This window comes from Ixodes scapularis, unplaced genomic scaffold (assembly GCF_016920785.2).
Source record: "Ixodes scapularis isolate PalLabHiFi unplaced genomic scaffold, ASM1692078v2 PGA_scaffold2__306_contigs__length_199485367, whole genome shotgun sequence".
In the NCBI taxonomy this organism is placed as follows: Eukaryota; Metazoa; Arthropoda; class Arachnida; order Ixodida; family Ixodidae; genus Ixodes; species Ixodes scapularis.
The window spans coordinates 119,935,961-119,947,333 of NW_024609857.1; the positions used below are offsets into that span (position 1 = coordinate 119,935,961).

Sequence of the window (11,373 nt, forward strand, 5' to 3'; positions counted from 1 at the left end):
AACTGCAAAGAGCAAGGGCTCGGGAAAACTTTTTTTTTAATTTTGATTTTTCGCAATGCGTCAGGCATCAGGACATATAGAACTGGAGTGTCAGAGGTACTATTAATCGTGAACAATATGAGCATGAACAGAAGTCTGCAATTTTTTTTACTCATCTACATGTTTTAAACAAGTTATTGTTGAGACGAAGGTTAGAGATACAAAGTTTAGACCCCCATCTATGTGCAGTCCGAAGGTTGAGAATTATCAAAAAGTATGGGAGCCGGAGACATAGTAAGAAGCCAGATCAAGCGTTCCTTTTCAAATTGTTCCCGGTAGTACATGTGAGTACTTTTTGTTCTGCATTATTGTTATCGAAACTTCAATCATGTCCAGTGCCCCATGAAGAACGCATTTTACTTACCATTAAGAAAAGTTCCTTCTTGTAGGCAGTAGCTACCACCGAAGTATCCGTTATACTGCTTGGCACTCAGCACTGCTGCACGTGCAGGCGCATCGACACAGCAACATACAACTCTCACTCTTGACTGGATAGCTTGCCCTTCGCAGTCCCCCGTGATGACGCCCACCTGTCCAACCTCTTGCACAAACTGTTCAAGATACATAGTCATGTCTGGGTGGCCAGGCCCAAACCACAACCCACAAAGTAGAACGTTGCTCCACCGTAGAGCAATTGGGAGCTCGTTCACAACACACTGCAGTGGCCACAGGGACGACTTAGAGGAGTTGAAGACTCGTGCCCCATCCGTGTTCATCGTGAGAGTGAGGTCACTCCATGAGCCTGCTGCCGCTTCTTTCTGGTATAGAGTGCCATCCACAATGTCAGTCATTGTGCCATCCACACATTCTCTTGAGTGCAACAAGCAAGCTCTTCGCAGTTGTCTTGTTCTGAAGGAGGATCGCTATCTGCTCCTTCAGGTCGACAGTTGTAAAAAGATTTCCCTGCGTGAGATCATTTCGAATGCTTTCACTACAGCTCGGACACTTGAGGTCTTCTTGTGGCTTACCAATATATGCGTTACACACTGTGCAGAAGAGGTGGCGATGGATCATACGACCTTTCAGACTCGACCAGGTCTTGCGCAGGAGATATGTCGTTTCAGGCAGTGCATCTTTGCCAACCAAGAAGTTTGACAACTTCAACAACCCCTCCATTTGGGACCAGTTCAGCCCGGACTGCGCGCCGTATGACACAATACCTATGATTGCTTCTGCCACTGTGAGTACCCCATTGGGCAGGATCACAGTGGAGTACTTTGCAAAGAAGTTCTGCCAGTCCCTGTCACTTTCGTCAGGGTCGCAATCGCCGTCTTCACCGTTGCGAGTACCGGTGTCATCAACGCCGCGGGAGTCGTTGAAGTGGTAGCTCCCGTCACGGTCGCCACTCTCTTCACGGTCGTGTGTTTTGTTGCTCGCACCACCGTTGGCGTCCCCGAGGCCTTCATGTAAAGCCTCTTGCTCTTCACTTTCAGAGCAATCGGCCCGCGCATCGCCTTCCCCGCCATCTTGAGTCATCTGCATCTCATTGTGTTGCACGACTTGGGCGGCAGAAGCAGACTCTGTTGAAGCGGCAGCGTCAGCAGCATTGTGCTGTTTTCTTTGAAACAGTGCAGTTGTTCTTGGAACATTGTACTAGTCATTTCCAGGTTCAAGGTATTGTTTTCTTTTCACTGAGCGAGCACTCATATTTCAGCCACTCAGCAGAATCGCCATATACCAGCACGAAGCCCCACCGATGAATGCTTGGATTGGATTGGATTCTAACATGTAGACGGTAGAGTTTACTTCTGACATTGTTGCCAAGTGAATGAGTAACAAATTGGTAATTAATTATTTAGATTCTTAGTAAAATTAAAATGTGTACATATATAACCATTCTACTAGTTTCTTAAAATATGGCTTCGCTGTATAACGTAGTAGGTGATTTGCCGACATACACATTACGAATTTAAACGGAACAAAATGTGGAACAAAGTATTCGGTGTCTTCAGAATTAGATAAGCAGAGATCAGTGTTCTGAATATGTGTAGTATATAAGGGATCTCGGGTGTGCTCTAGAGTGCAGTCTAGGGTTTGGAACCGCCGGTACATACAGAGTGAACTCGGACTGCAAGAGCGTTCCGCTCATGTGCACAACATGTGGCGACGTGGCCTAGAGAAATGCCATTTGAGAGGCCAGTTTACGATAAGGAAAGAATTACTGGCTCGACTTCGCCTCCTGAAGCTCGAGGGAGGCGCTCAACCATCTACAGATGTTAGACCTCATACTTTCACCTTACGCCAGTATATCTTGATTTAGCATGTGGGCCTGCACACCATGCGGCATTTTGTCCCGTTCGGATGCTACAGCTCATACCGCCGATCAACCAACCTAATGAGAAAGCTGCTAAATATAGTCAAAAAGATCCCTCTCATTGCACTTCTCGGTACACCGTAAAATAAACACGACTAAATAGCTTTTCAGCGCAAAATACGCAATAGGTTCCGGCTTGGCCTAAAGCTGAAGAATGTTCAGCGAATGACGGATATATGTCAGCTCGCTAGAGCTAAGGAGATTCATTCGAACTAAAAGGCTTTATTCCACTGACAGCATAGGAACGGCACAACAGGCTTGCTACAATTTAGGACAGCGACTGAATTACTGATGACATTTCACGTACGTGCACGAACACACGCCGCGGTTATGACTTAGTTCGATGCCCCCAGATCGTAATCTTCAGCTGGTCGGCGATGGCATAAACGCGCAACCGGCGCGCTCTACGCGTCTACTGCACTGTTTAAAAAAATTCACCATGAAATATGATCATTCACTATGTTCATGTCGCGGAAGCCGAGCGGCGTTGTCAAGCTCGTTTTAGCGCGACCAGTTTATAGAACCTTAAAGCTTCGAGAAAATGGCGGCCGCCGGCATATATCCTCAAATTTAGCAGCCCAGCTTGCCGAGTACTCTTGGCAATGCATGCAGTGCACGCTCGAGCTTGAGATGACATTTATCTTACCAACAACGCCGTTTCAACGAAGCTCGCTTTAGCGAAGAGGCACGTTTTATCGAAGCATGGTTTAGATAATGCAGAGCCTCAGTTTAGAGAAATGCGGTCTGCAGGGCAAGCTTAGGTTCCGAATGGACCTCCCTTCGCGTCGCTCACTATTGACTGGCGAAAGCTCGCGCTGCAGAACCCAGAAATCCTGGGTTCGAGCCCCACCCCTGCCCATTTTGATCTGGATGAGCATCGTACCAGCGTGCGGTCCCCGCAGGGGGCACCTGTGAAAGCAGGTGTTTGGTGAGTGGCGTCACCACGGACCCCGAGTCATGCGTGTTCGCCCGCCTACGTCTGGCTGTGCGTGGCAGTTCCGTGTCTGCATCCTGGTGTTTGAGCCGAGCCCGGGGTAGGTTTGTACCCTTCGGGGCCCCCGGGTGAGGCAATACATTACTTCGGCCCCCGCTTCTCCTAGACGGGAGTCCTGGTAAGGCCCGGCCAGGATGATTCAGTCTAGTCGCGTTTTCTTCTACTATCCCCTCTTTCTCTTTTCTCCCCTTCCCTCTCCCTCACTTTCACTTTCTTTGGCGGCAAGGGCCAACCTTGTGTGGTGGCAGATACCCTTATCCTAACCACACTTGGGTATAGCACCTGGGCAAGTGCTAGTAGATCAGCGGTTCCAGCAAAGCCCATTTTGTTATGGGCTGCTGACCACTCCCTAAGTTGGGCTCGATGGTGGGCGGCACACCGCAGGTGTCGAAATCTTTTTCCCGTTCATATGGGTTCCAAAACTAAATCTTTCCTTGATCGGGCTCCGAAAAGGGTCCAGACCGAAGTGACAATATCGACAAACTCTACCCTGCCAGTCAAATTTTCCTAAATTTTTAGTAATGCACTCGGAGAACGAAGATCAACCACTTGCAAAGCTTTCCCCGTTCTTGGTCGCAAAGACTCTAGAAACTGTGATTGCAAAATCTTTTAAAGCCAAAAAAACTTCCATCTGGTGACCTGCTTGTGGAGGTCACAAATGCTGAGCAAAGCAAAGCACTTCTGGCACTCAACCAAGTAAGAGATAGCAAAGTATCCGTGACTCCACATCGCTCACTTAACAGCACGCAGGGTGTCATCTCTGAAGATGATCTCCTTAGAATATCTACCGACGAAATACTTGAGGGACTACAAGATCAAGAGGTGGTCGCTGTGCGACGAATCACTATCCGTCGCGACGGTGAAGAACGGGACACAAAACACATTGTGCTAACGTTCAACTCGACGACGCTCCCCTCCACAGTTAAAGCCGGGTATCTCAACTGCAAAGTTCGCCTCTACGTCCCCAATCCAAGGCGTTGCTTCCGCTGTCAGCGCTTTGGACATGGGTCACTAACCTGCAGAGGAAAAGCCACCTGTGCAAAATGTGCAAGCACTGACCACCCTTCCGACAACTGTGGCAACAATACCCATCTTTGCGTCAACTGCCGAGGGACACACCCAGCATATTCTCGCAGCTGTCCCCTGTGGAAGAGAGAGAGAAGGATATTCTCTCACTAAAGGCGAAAGAAAATATTTCTTACCCAGAGGCATGCAAAAGATATTCTTTTATTTCTCAAGGCTCTTATGCCGAGGCCACGCGCAGGGGACCGGCGCGATCGACGGCATCAACGGGAACGCAGACGTCAACGGACGACCTGCGTCCCCCCGCTCAGCCCCCCTCAACCTCGTCTGGAGTGGCACAAAGCACTTCAACCCCAAAGCGAAAGGTAGATCCTATCGCTTCGGGGTCCATTCAAGCGCAGGGTTCTCCAATCCCTGCGCCATCCAAAACCCAGGTGCCTCGAGGTCGAGGACTTCCTTCTCGTCCCTCTGAAGGCGCCCGAAAACCTGGTGAGCCGTCGGGGTCACAGGTCCTTAGGGATCAGCCTGAGGCGGCCCCCGATGAGCCGATGGACGAGAGCGGGACCAAGTCCAAGGACGACAGGCCCTACTCAAGCTCAGAGTCCTTACCTTCGACCTCCTGTGGTAACACAGATAGGCCGAAGAACACATCTAAAAAGAAAAATGCACCCCGCATCAAAATTGATTTTTAGGTCTAAATGAGTGGTCTTTCTTCTAATTCATGCATAATGGCAGCATTCCTGCAGTGGAACTGTCGAGGGTTGCTTCGAAACTACGACGACGTGCGCTCTCTGTTAGACCAGCATCACCCTATAGCATTTTGTCTTCAGGAAACACACTTAAACAATAGTCACTCTAATATCCTAAGGCGCTTTCAGGTTTTTTGCAGGGACAGACCTCTTCTGTCGCACAGTTCTGGTGGAGTAGCTATAGTTGTCCAGCCGTCTACCCCATGTGTTGAGGTTCCTTTGAATACCACTCTGGAAGCCGTGGCAGTTCGTGTTCTGTTGGACCGTATAATAACCGTCTGTTCGCTTTACATTCCTCCAAGTTATCCTGTATCCCACGAAGAGCTTGAATCACTTCACGACCAATTACCCCAACCTGCCCTAATTCTGGGTGACTTCAACGCTCATAATCCTCTTTGGGGTAGTAGAAGAGGAGATACAGGTGGCTCGATGATAGAGCGTTTTCTTTCCTCGACAGCTATACGTGGAACCAAGAAGTGAACAATAAGTTGCATGCCATAAAACCTTTAATTCAAGAATGGGAGAGTGCACGTCATCGTGAGCGATTTTATGAGGTGGTATTATGTCGACTCCGAATTGGTCATACACGTCTTACCCATGGGCACCTTTTGCGAGGGGAGGATGCTCCAGAGTGTGAACACTGTCACATACCATTAGGCATCCTGCACATTTTACTTGTATGCCCTTTGTATGACCAAGAACGCCACAGACACTTTGCTTAGGTTTACCAAGAGCATACGCCATTACATCTCGCCCTTTTACTCAGCGATGAGCCGTTGATTCCACACAAGTGTGTTTTCAACTTTCTTAAGGATGTAAGACTCCTGGACCAGCTATAATTTTAATAGTTCGCCGTATTCATTGCCACATCTTATGCGCTTGTACTCTCATGATCATTGTTTTATCAAACTACAAGCTACTATAGCTCTTTCTTCTCTTTGACCTTGATTTCAGCAATAGTCCTATTTTTTGGCGCATTATAGCCTTGGTCGCTGCTGCGCCATTAAACCCCAATCAATCAATCAATCAACAACGGATACTTTGGCTGCTCCTGGTGCCTCCACCCTGGAGTATGTATCAAGGGTAAGAAAAATATTTGATTCTGCTACTTTTGAAGTAGCGCAATCAAATTATTAAATATTAGAAATAATAATTTCTAATATTAATAATATTTTCTCTATTTTCCAACAAAATTAATGTTAAAAAAGAAAAAAAATATTAGAAAAGAGCTTGACTGGCCCTAAGCCACCAAAATACAGCAGCAGATCATCTCAAAATCTACATTTATAAGTAACCAATAAAAAAAGAAATGGTGAACTTGCACAACAAAATATGCACATGGGAAAAAAAAAAGAAAACTGCCATACCGTACAATACCGCACATCTGCTTATTCCCAAATTTGCAAGATCTGAGAAAATATGTTCAGTACATTTATATGTAAAAGTGGTTACCGGACAAGTGCCCACCCCCCATTTTCTTTCTGATTATCTCCGAATTTTAAGTGGGCACATGCTCAGCATTTGACAGTGTGTTGTCAATTTAAATATTTATGGCACTAAACTTGTTGAGAATGGTCAGAAGAGAATTATTGTATGATGGCCATAATTTCTTCTAGCAAATAGTACTTCCCAAGGCTCCATTACCATATATTGAAAATGAATATGCATTCTGGTTAAATTAGTTTTTTTTCATGCTTGTTTTTAAGGGGGGGGGGGGGTATATCTAGCATATCTATACAAATAATACATTTTCATGATAGGAAGTTGACCAAAGTAGAGTATCTTTTGTACGTTCAGTTCCGTCCAAGAAAATGCTCTCGGTATCATTTTCAGTAATATGAATATTGTGGAGGGTTGTGTGAGTAGATGTACCCCATGCTAGGTTACTATCATTTCTATGCACATAAAATAATGAAATATAATTAATGGCCTTATCTTAAATGGCAGAGTATATCTAGCAATATGTCAGCCCATCTGTATTGGATCATTTTGACATGAAATTAACGTGATTATCCCATGACATGGACACCGAAAGAAAACAGTAAAAAACACCCAGGGTTATAAGTGCTGCAACAAATTTTATATCTGCATTTATATTGCCTTGTTGCTTTTCCAATAAAGTAAGACTAGTTAACTTGGCTTCAACAATTTTGTGCTATGTTGTGAAGACGAATAGTTTCTGCAGTACTCTTACCTTGTCAAAGCCATTTTCTGCGAACACATGCAAATGAGACGCAAGGCGAAACCACATGCTTCCACTGCAGTGTGTGGCCGCTGCACTGTGGAAGCAACACTAGCCTTGGCAATTAGCACAAAAGAGCTGATGCATAGTATTATTCACATTTAATTTCAAAGAATAGTTTTTGCTCCATACATCATTTTTTGAGTGTTTCATTTACATATTATATAAGTTCTATGGCAATATCACCAGTCTAAAGTAAACTAGTGTCATCAGCTTTTATAATACATTTTGTTGTGAGGCTTTTATTTACATTATTGTTGGTATACAGATTGAACAAAAAGAGGTTCATAATACTTTTTTGGGGAAGGGCTGATATAATTTATACTTATGTTAACGTATGACCTATGGAAAAACAAGTACAATTTAATAAAAGGTGATACCTGTCCATAGAAGCCATACATGTTTATCTTTCTAGTGAGTAAGTCTCATTATCAAGATAATCAAAGGCTTTTGTAAAGTCTAAAAATAAGCCAATAGTAAGAATAAGTTTGTTTATTTTCTGTGCAAGAAGAGCAAGTTCACTGGGAGTGTTGTTTATGTAAGCTAAATCTCACTGTTGACTGTCACTCGTGCAGCCTGCATCAAGTACCCTGTGAGCACCGGAGCCGTGAACGACCGCACTGAGCACGGGATGGTTGCGGACATGGCGGAAGCAGCACAAACCAAGCGCACGGTTCGCGGCGTGAAAGGGCCTTCACTACTCCTCAACGTGCCTGGCTTCAACATAGTCTTGAGCTTCTGCCCAGATTATATGCATTGTGCCCTGCTTGGTGTAACGCGCCAGTTTGCAGAACTCTGATTCTCCAGCGTCGGTGAGCAGTTCTATATTGGGGACCCTGCACGACAGTCAGTTGTGAACAAGCAGCTGTGTAGCCTGAAGCCGCCACAATGTTTCAATCGAGGACCACGGGCCTTAAAGCTCCGTAAATATTGGAAGGCAGCGGAGTGGCAGTGCTGGCTGCTATATTACTGCCTGCCTTGTCTAAAGAGTGTACTGCCAGTGCAGTACTATGAGCATTTCGAGCTGTTCGTCTCTGCCCTGTACTTGCTAGCAAAAACAGATGTTGAAGCCAAAGACATTGATGTGAGCACAGAGAAGATCACAGAGTTTGTTATGCTGACTGAGTACTTGTATGGTAAGGAGCACATGAGCTCTAACCTTCACACACTTTTGCACCTTCCAAAGGCAGTGCTCCTTCATGGCCCACTATGGGCACTGTCTTGCTTTCCTTTTGAGTCCAATATGGGACATCTTTTGAAGCTTGTGTCTTCTTCTAATGGAGTTCCTTTTCAAATTTTATCCCGCACTCTCCTTCGAAATAGTTTTTTTGAACTAGTGAGCATGGCTTCGAACGAGGTGCAAGAGTACCTCTCACTGAAGAAAAGGCGGAGGCAAGATAACTTGAAGCTTTTAGGTAAGCCTAGACAGCTGCCCGAGCATCTGTATGAACTTGTTGAGGAGTTGGCCCCAGAAGGCACACTGGAGCTTAAGGAGTATGATCGTGTGTGTGTGGCTGGGCACACTCTCCACAGCACTCAGCACAAAGCTCCGTCAAAGCGGGACTCCACGGCCTTTAAGCTAGGAGATGTGTATGGGAGGGCCGAGCACATACTTTCTGCTGGTAGCGACGGGAGCCAAAATGTGTATGTAGTCTCACATGGTTATGAAGTGACAGACTTCGGAAATGTAACGCACCTCAAGCTTGCACGTAAGCAATCTGTAAAGAAATTGCATAGGCTCTCTGGGCAAGTGCGCCCTTGCATGTACCTAGATGTTGACGGTGGTGTTATTTTTGCTGAACTGTGCAATAAGTATGAATGGTCCTAGATGATTGAATCCTTAAAGGGACACTGACAGGGTTTTTTTTTTCTTTTCGCCGAGGTTTTTAGTTGTACGTGACATATGAAATCTTAACTACTCGGAGCAGAATTTGCAGCTCGAAATTCGGTTTCTTTCCGCCCGAAAACCGCCGATCGAGAACTGGCCGGTTTGAGTCGCGCTCACTCGCCTTTTTGTAGTCATGGGCCATTTTCTAAGGTTTAGACACAACCACCAAATTTAATCAAAGTCGTGGGTCGTTGAAAGCACACGCTCAATATTAAAAATATAAAAAAACTTATTTTTTGTGGCTTCCAAAAAGCTGCAAATAAATTGATTGAAAAAATGTTGGAGAGAGAACCGAAAGCATTCTGTGCGTTTACTACGTAATTCTCAACATGGCATTGTATCTCGTATCGTGGGTCTCGCGGGCTGGACGGCGATGGCAGCGGATGACGGACATTGGACCTCTACTTCAGAACTGTCGTTCATGGTACCGGCGAATCTGTCTTCATTCGAAAGAGAAATTTTGGACCGATCAAAAGAATTGGTGTTTATCCCGTACGACACGCCCGAACACCAAGCCAATTTGCATGAAGACGTTGCCGAGCCGTTGCCCCTTCTCGTGGTGGAAGACATCGCTCGTGCAAATGTCAAGCATGAAGTGCGTACTTCGAGTTGAATATGCATGCGTATGATTTCTTTACTAGGTGCAAATGTGGCCAATGCGTGGTGCTGCCTGACTTCGGGCTGGGAGTGCCTTTGCTGGAGGGAAATCGGCAGCAAATTTTCCGACCTACAGTAGACTGGCTTCATTACCACGAAGAGTTCCTCCAATAGCTCAGTGGAAAGATGTCTGCTTCACACGCAGCGGTCCCAACTTCAATCCCTGATGTGGGCATACGTTTTTTCTTTTTTTTTTTTTGTCAGACATTTTGTGATATTTACATATCTTTTTTTTTTTTTTGCAATTATCACTCAACAAAAAAGAATGTGGACGACACATCGCTAAACTAAATGGTATGGGATTTCTTTTTTGACACTTGCGAACTCAATGTAGTCTCCTTGCACAAAATGCAAGGAGCATATGAATCGGGTGGCGTCCACTTTCCGAGGTGCTCGGAAACGTGTGCAGACTCTGGCGCACAATGCCACTTTCAGATGCAGGACACGCGAGGCAGCACTTCACGCAAAATCTGGGGGGTATTCTTTTTGGAGCCGATCACGGGAATTCACTATGGGTACTCGCTACTCATTTCCAATTCTTGAATGTACAAAACAACTCATCTTGAAGTACAGAACAGCGAGCAGAACAAACATGACTGCAAAGGAGAACAAACATGACTGCAAAGGAGTTGCATGGTAAACAATTCCCGCTACGCATTTTGTCTGCTGTCCGCAGAAAAAGAAAAAAAAGCGCACTGTTGGGTGTAGTCATGTGACTTCCGGCTCTCTCTCATTCTCTATATTTCTCCGTCCTCCTTGCAGCGGTTTCGGTTTTGAGCAGTTGCGTTTTTTGGCTTTATTAAAATAATATGTGACTCGGTAGCAATATATTAATTGGGTAGTCTTCCGACACCGTAATGAATCGTCTGGCAAAAAATGAAAAAACATTTTCTGGGGGTGTCAGTGTCCCTTTAAAGGAGGTGGGCTGCTTACCATTTTCAGTACTTGCTTTTAGTACTTGAACGTAATAGGGAGCCTTTAAGCTCCAAGTACTAAAAGGTAGAAGTACAGGTATTAGGTGTACTACAAACAAATTTGAATTCTCTTTTTAGCCTATGCTGGTTTTTGTTATTTTTGACCTACGGACATGTAACCTAATGTATGTTTATTATGAATTTTTTGCTTCTCATCTTGCTGTATAGCTGTGCCGAAGATATTTTTGTGTTTTTATCTCTGTCCGCACACTTTATACTTGGATTATGTTAAAGATATACCATATCTTCCAGACTATAGTCTGCATTATACATGTTGAAATGTTACAATTTTACTTGGTGCAAATTATACTAGAATTTGTTTTTCCAGATTCCTCATTATAACGAGACATGACGAAGTTTGATTGACAGACCATGTTAAGAATTGTATATAATATCACCAGCTTTGCAAGCTAAAAGCAAGCGTTTGCCCAGCTATTTTGTGTTTTCGAATTTTATATGTGCAGACTAAATGCTAGGTGCAAAACCATGCATC

General features: G+C 45.0%; 1 protein-coding gene across 1 annotated transcript; it reads right to left on the reverse strand.

Moving 5' to 3' along the window:
* Positions 1 to 409: 409 nt before the first annotated feature.
* Positions 410 to 1,754, reverse strand: LOC120844055. Its single transcript, XM_040215652.3, has 2 exons — positions 1,008 to 1,754; positions 410 to 942 (listed from the first exon to the last, which is right to left on the reverse strand). Exons 1-2 carry the CDS (start codon positions 1,519 to 1,521, stop codon positions 827 to 829), a joined length of 630 nt encoding a protein of 209 aa, XP_040071586.1. The 5' UTR covers positions 1,522 to 1,754; the 3' UTR covers positions 410 to 826.
* Positions 1,755 to 11,373: the final 9,619 nt, after the last annotated feature.

Bases quoted from the DNA above. Each gene is read 5' to 3' on its own strand.
- LOC120844055 (XM_040215652.3), bottom strand. From the start codon at position 1,521: ATGCAGATGACTCAAGATGGCGGGGAAGGCGATGCGCGGGCCGATTGC. The intron at 943-1,007 runs GTAAGCCACAAG...GATCTCACGCAG, and splicing joins AGTGTGTAACGCATATATTG to GGAAATCTTTTTACAACTGT.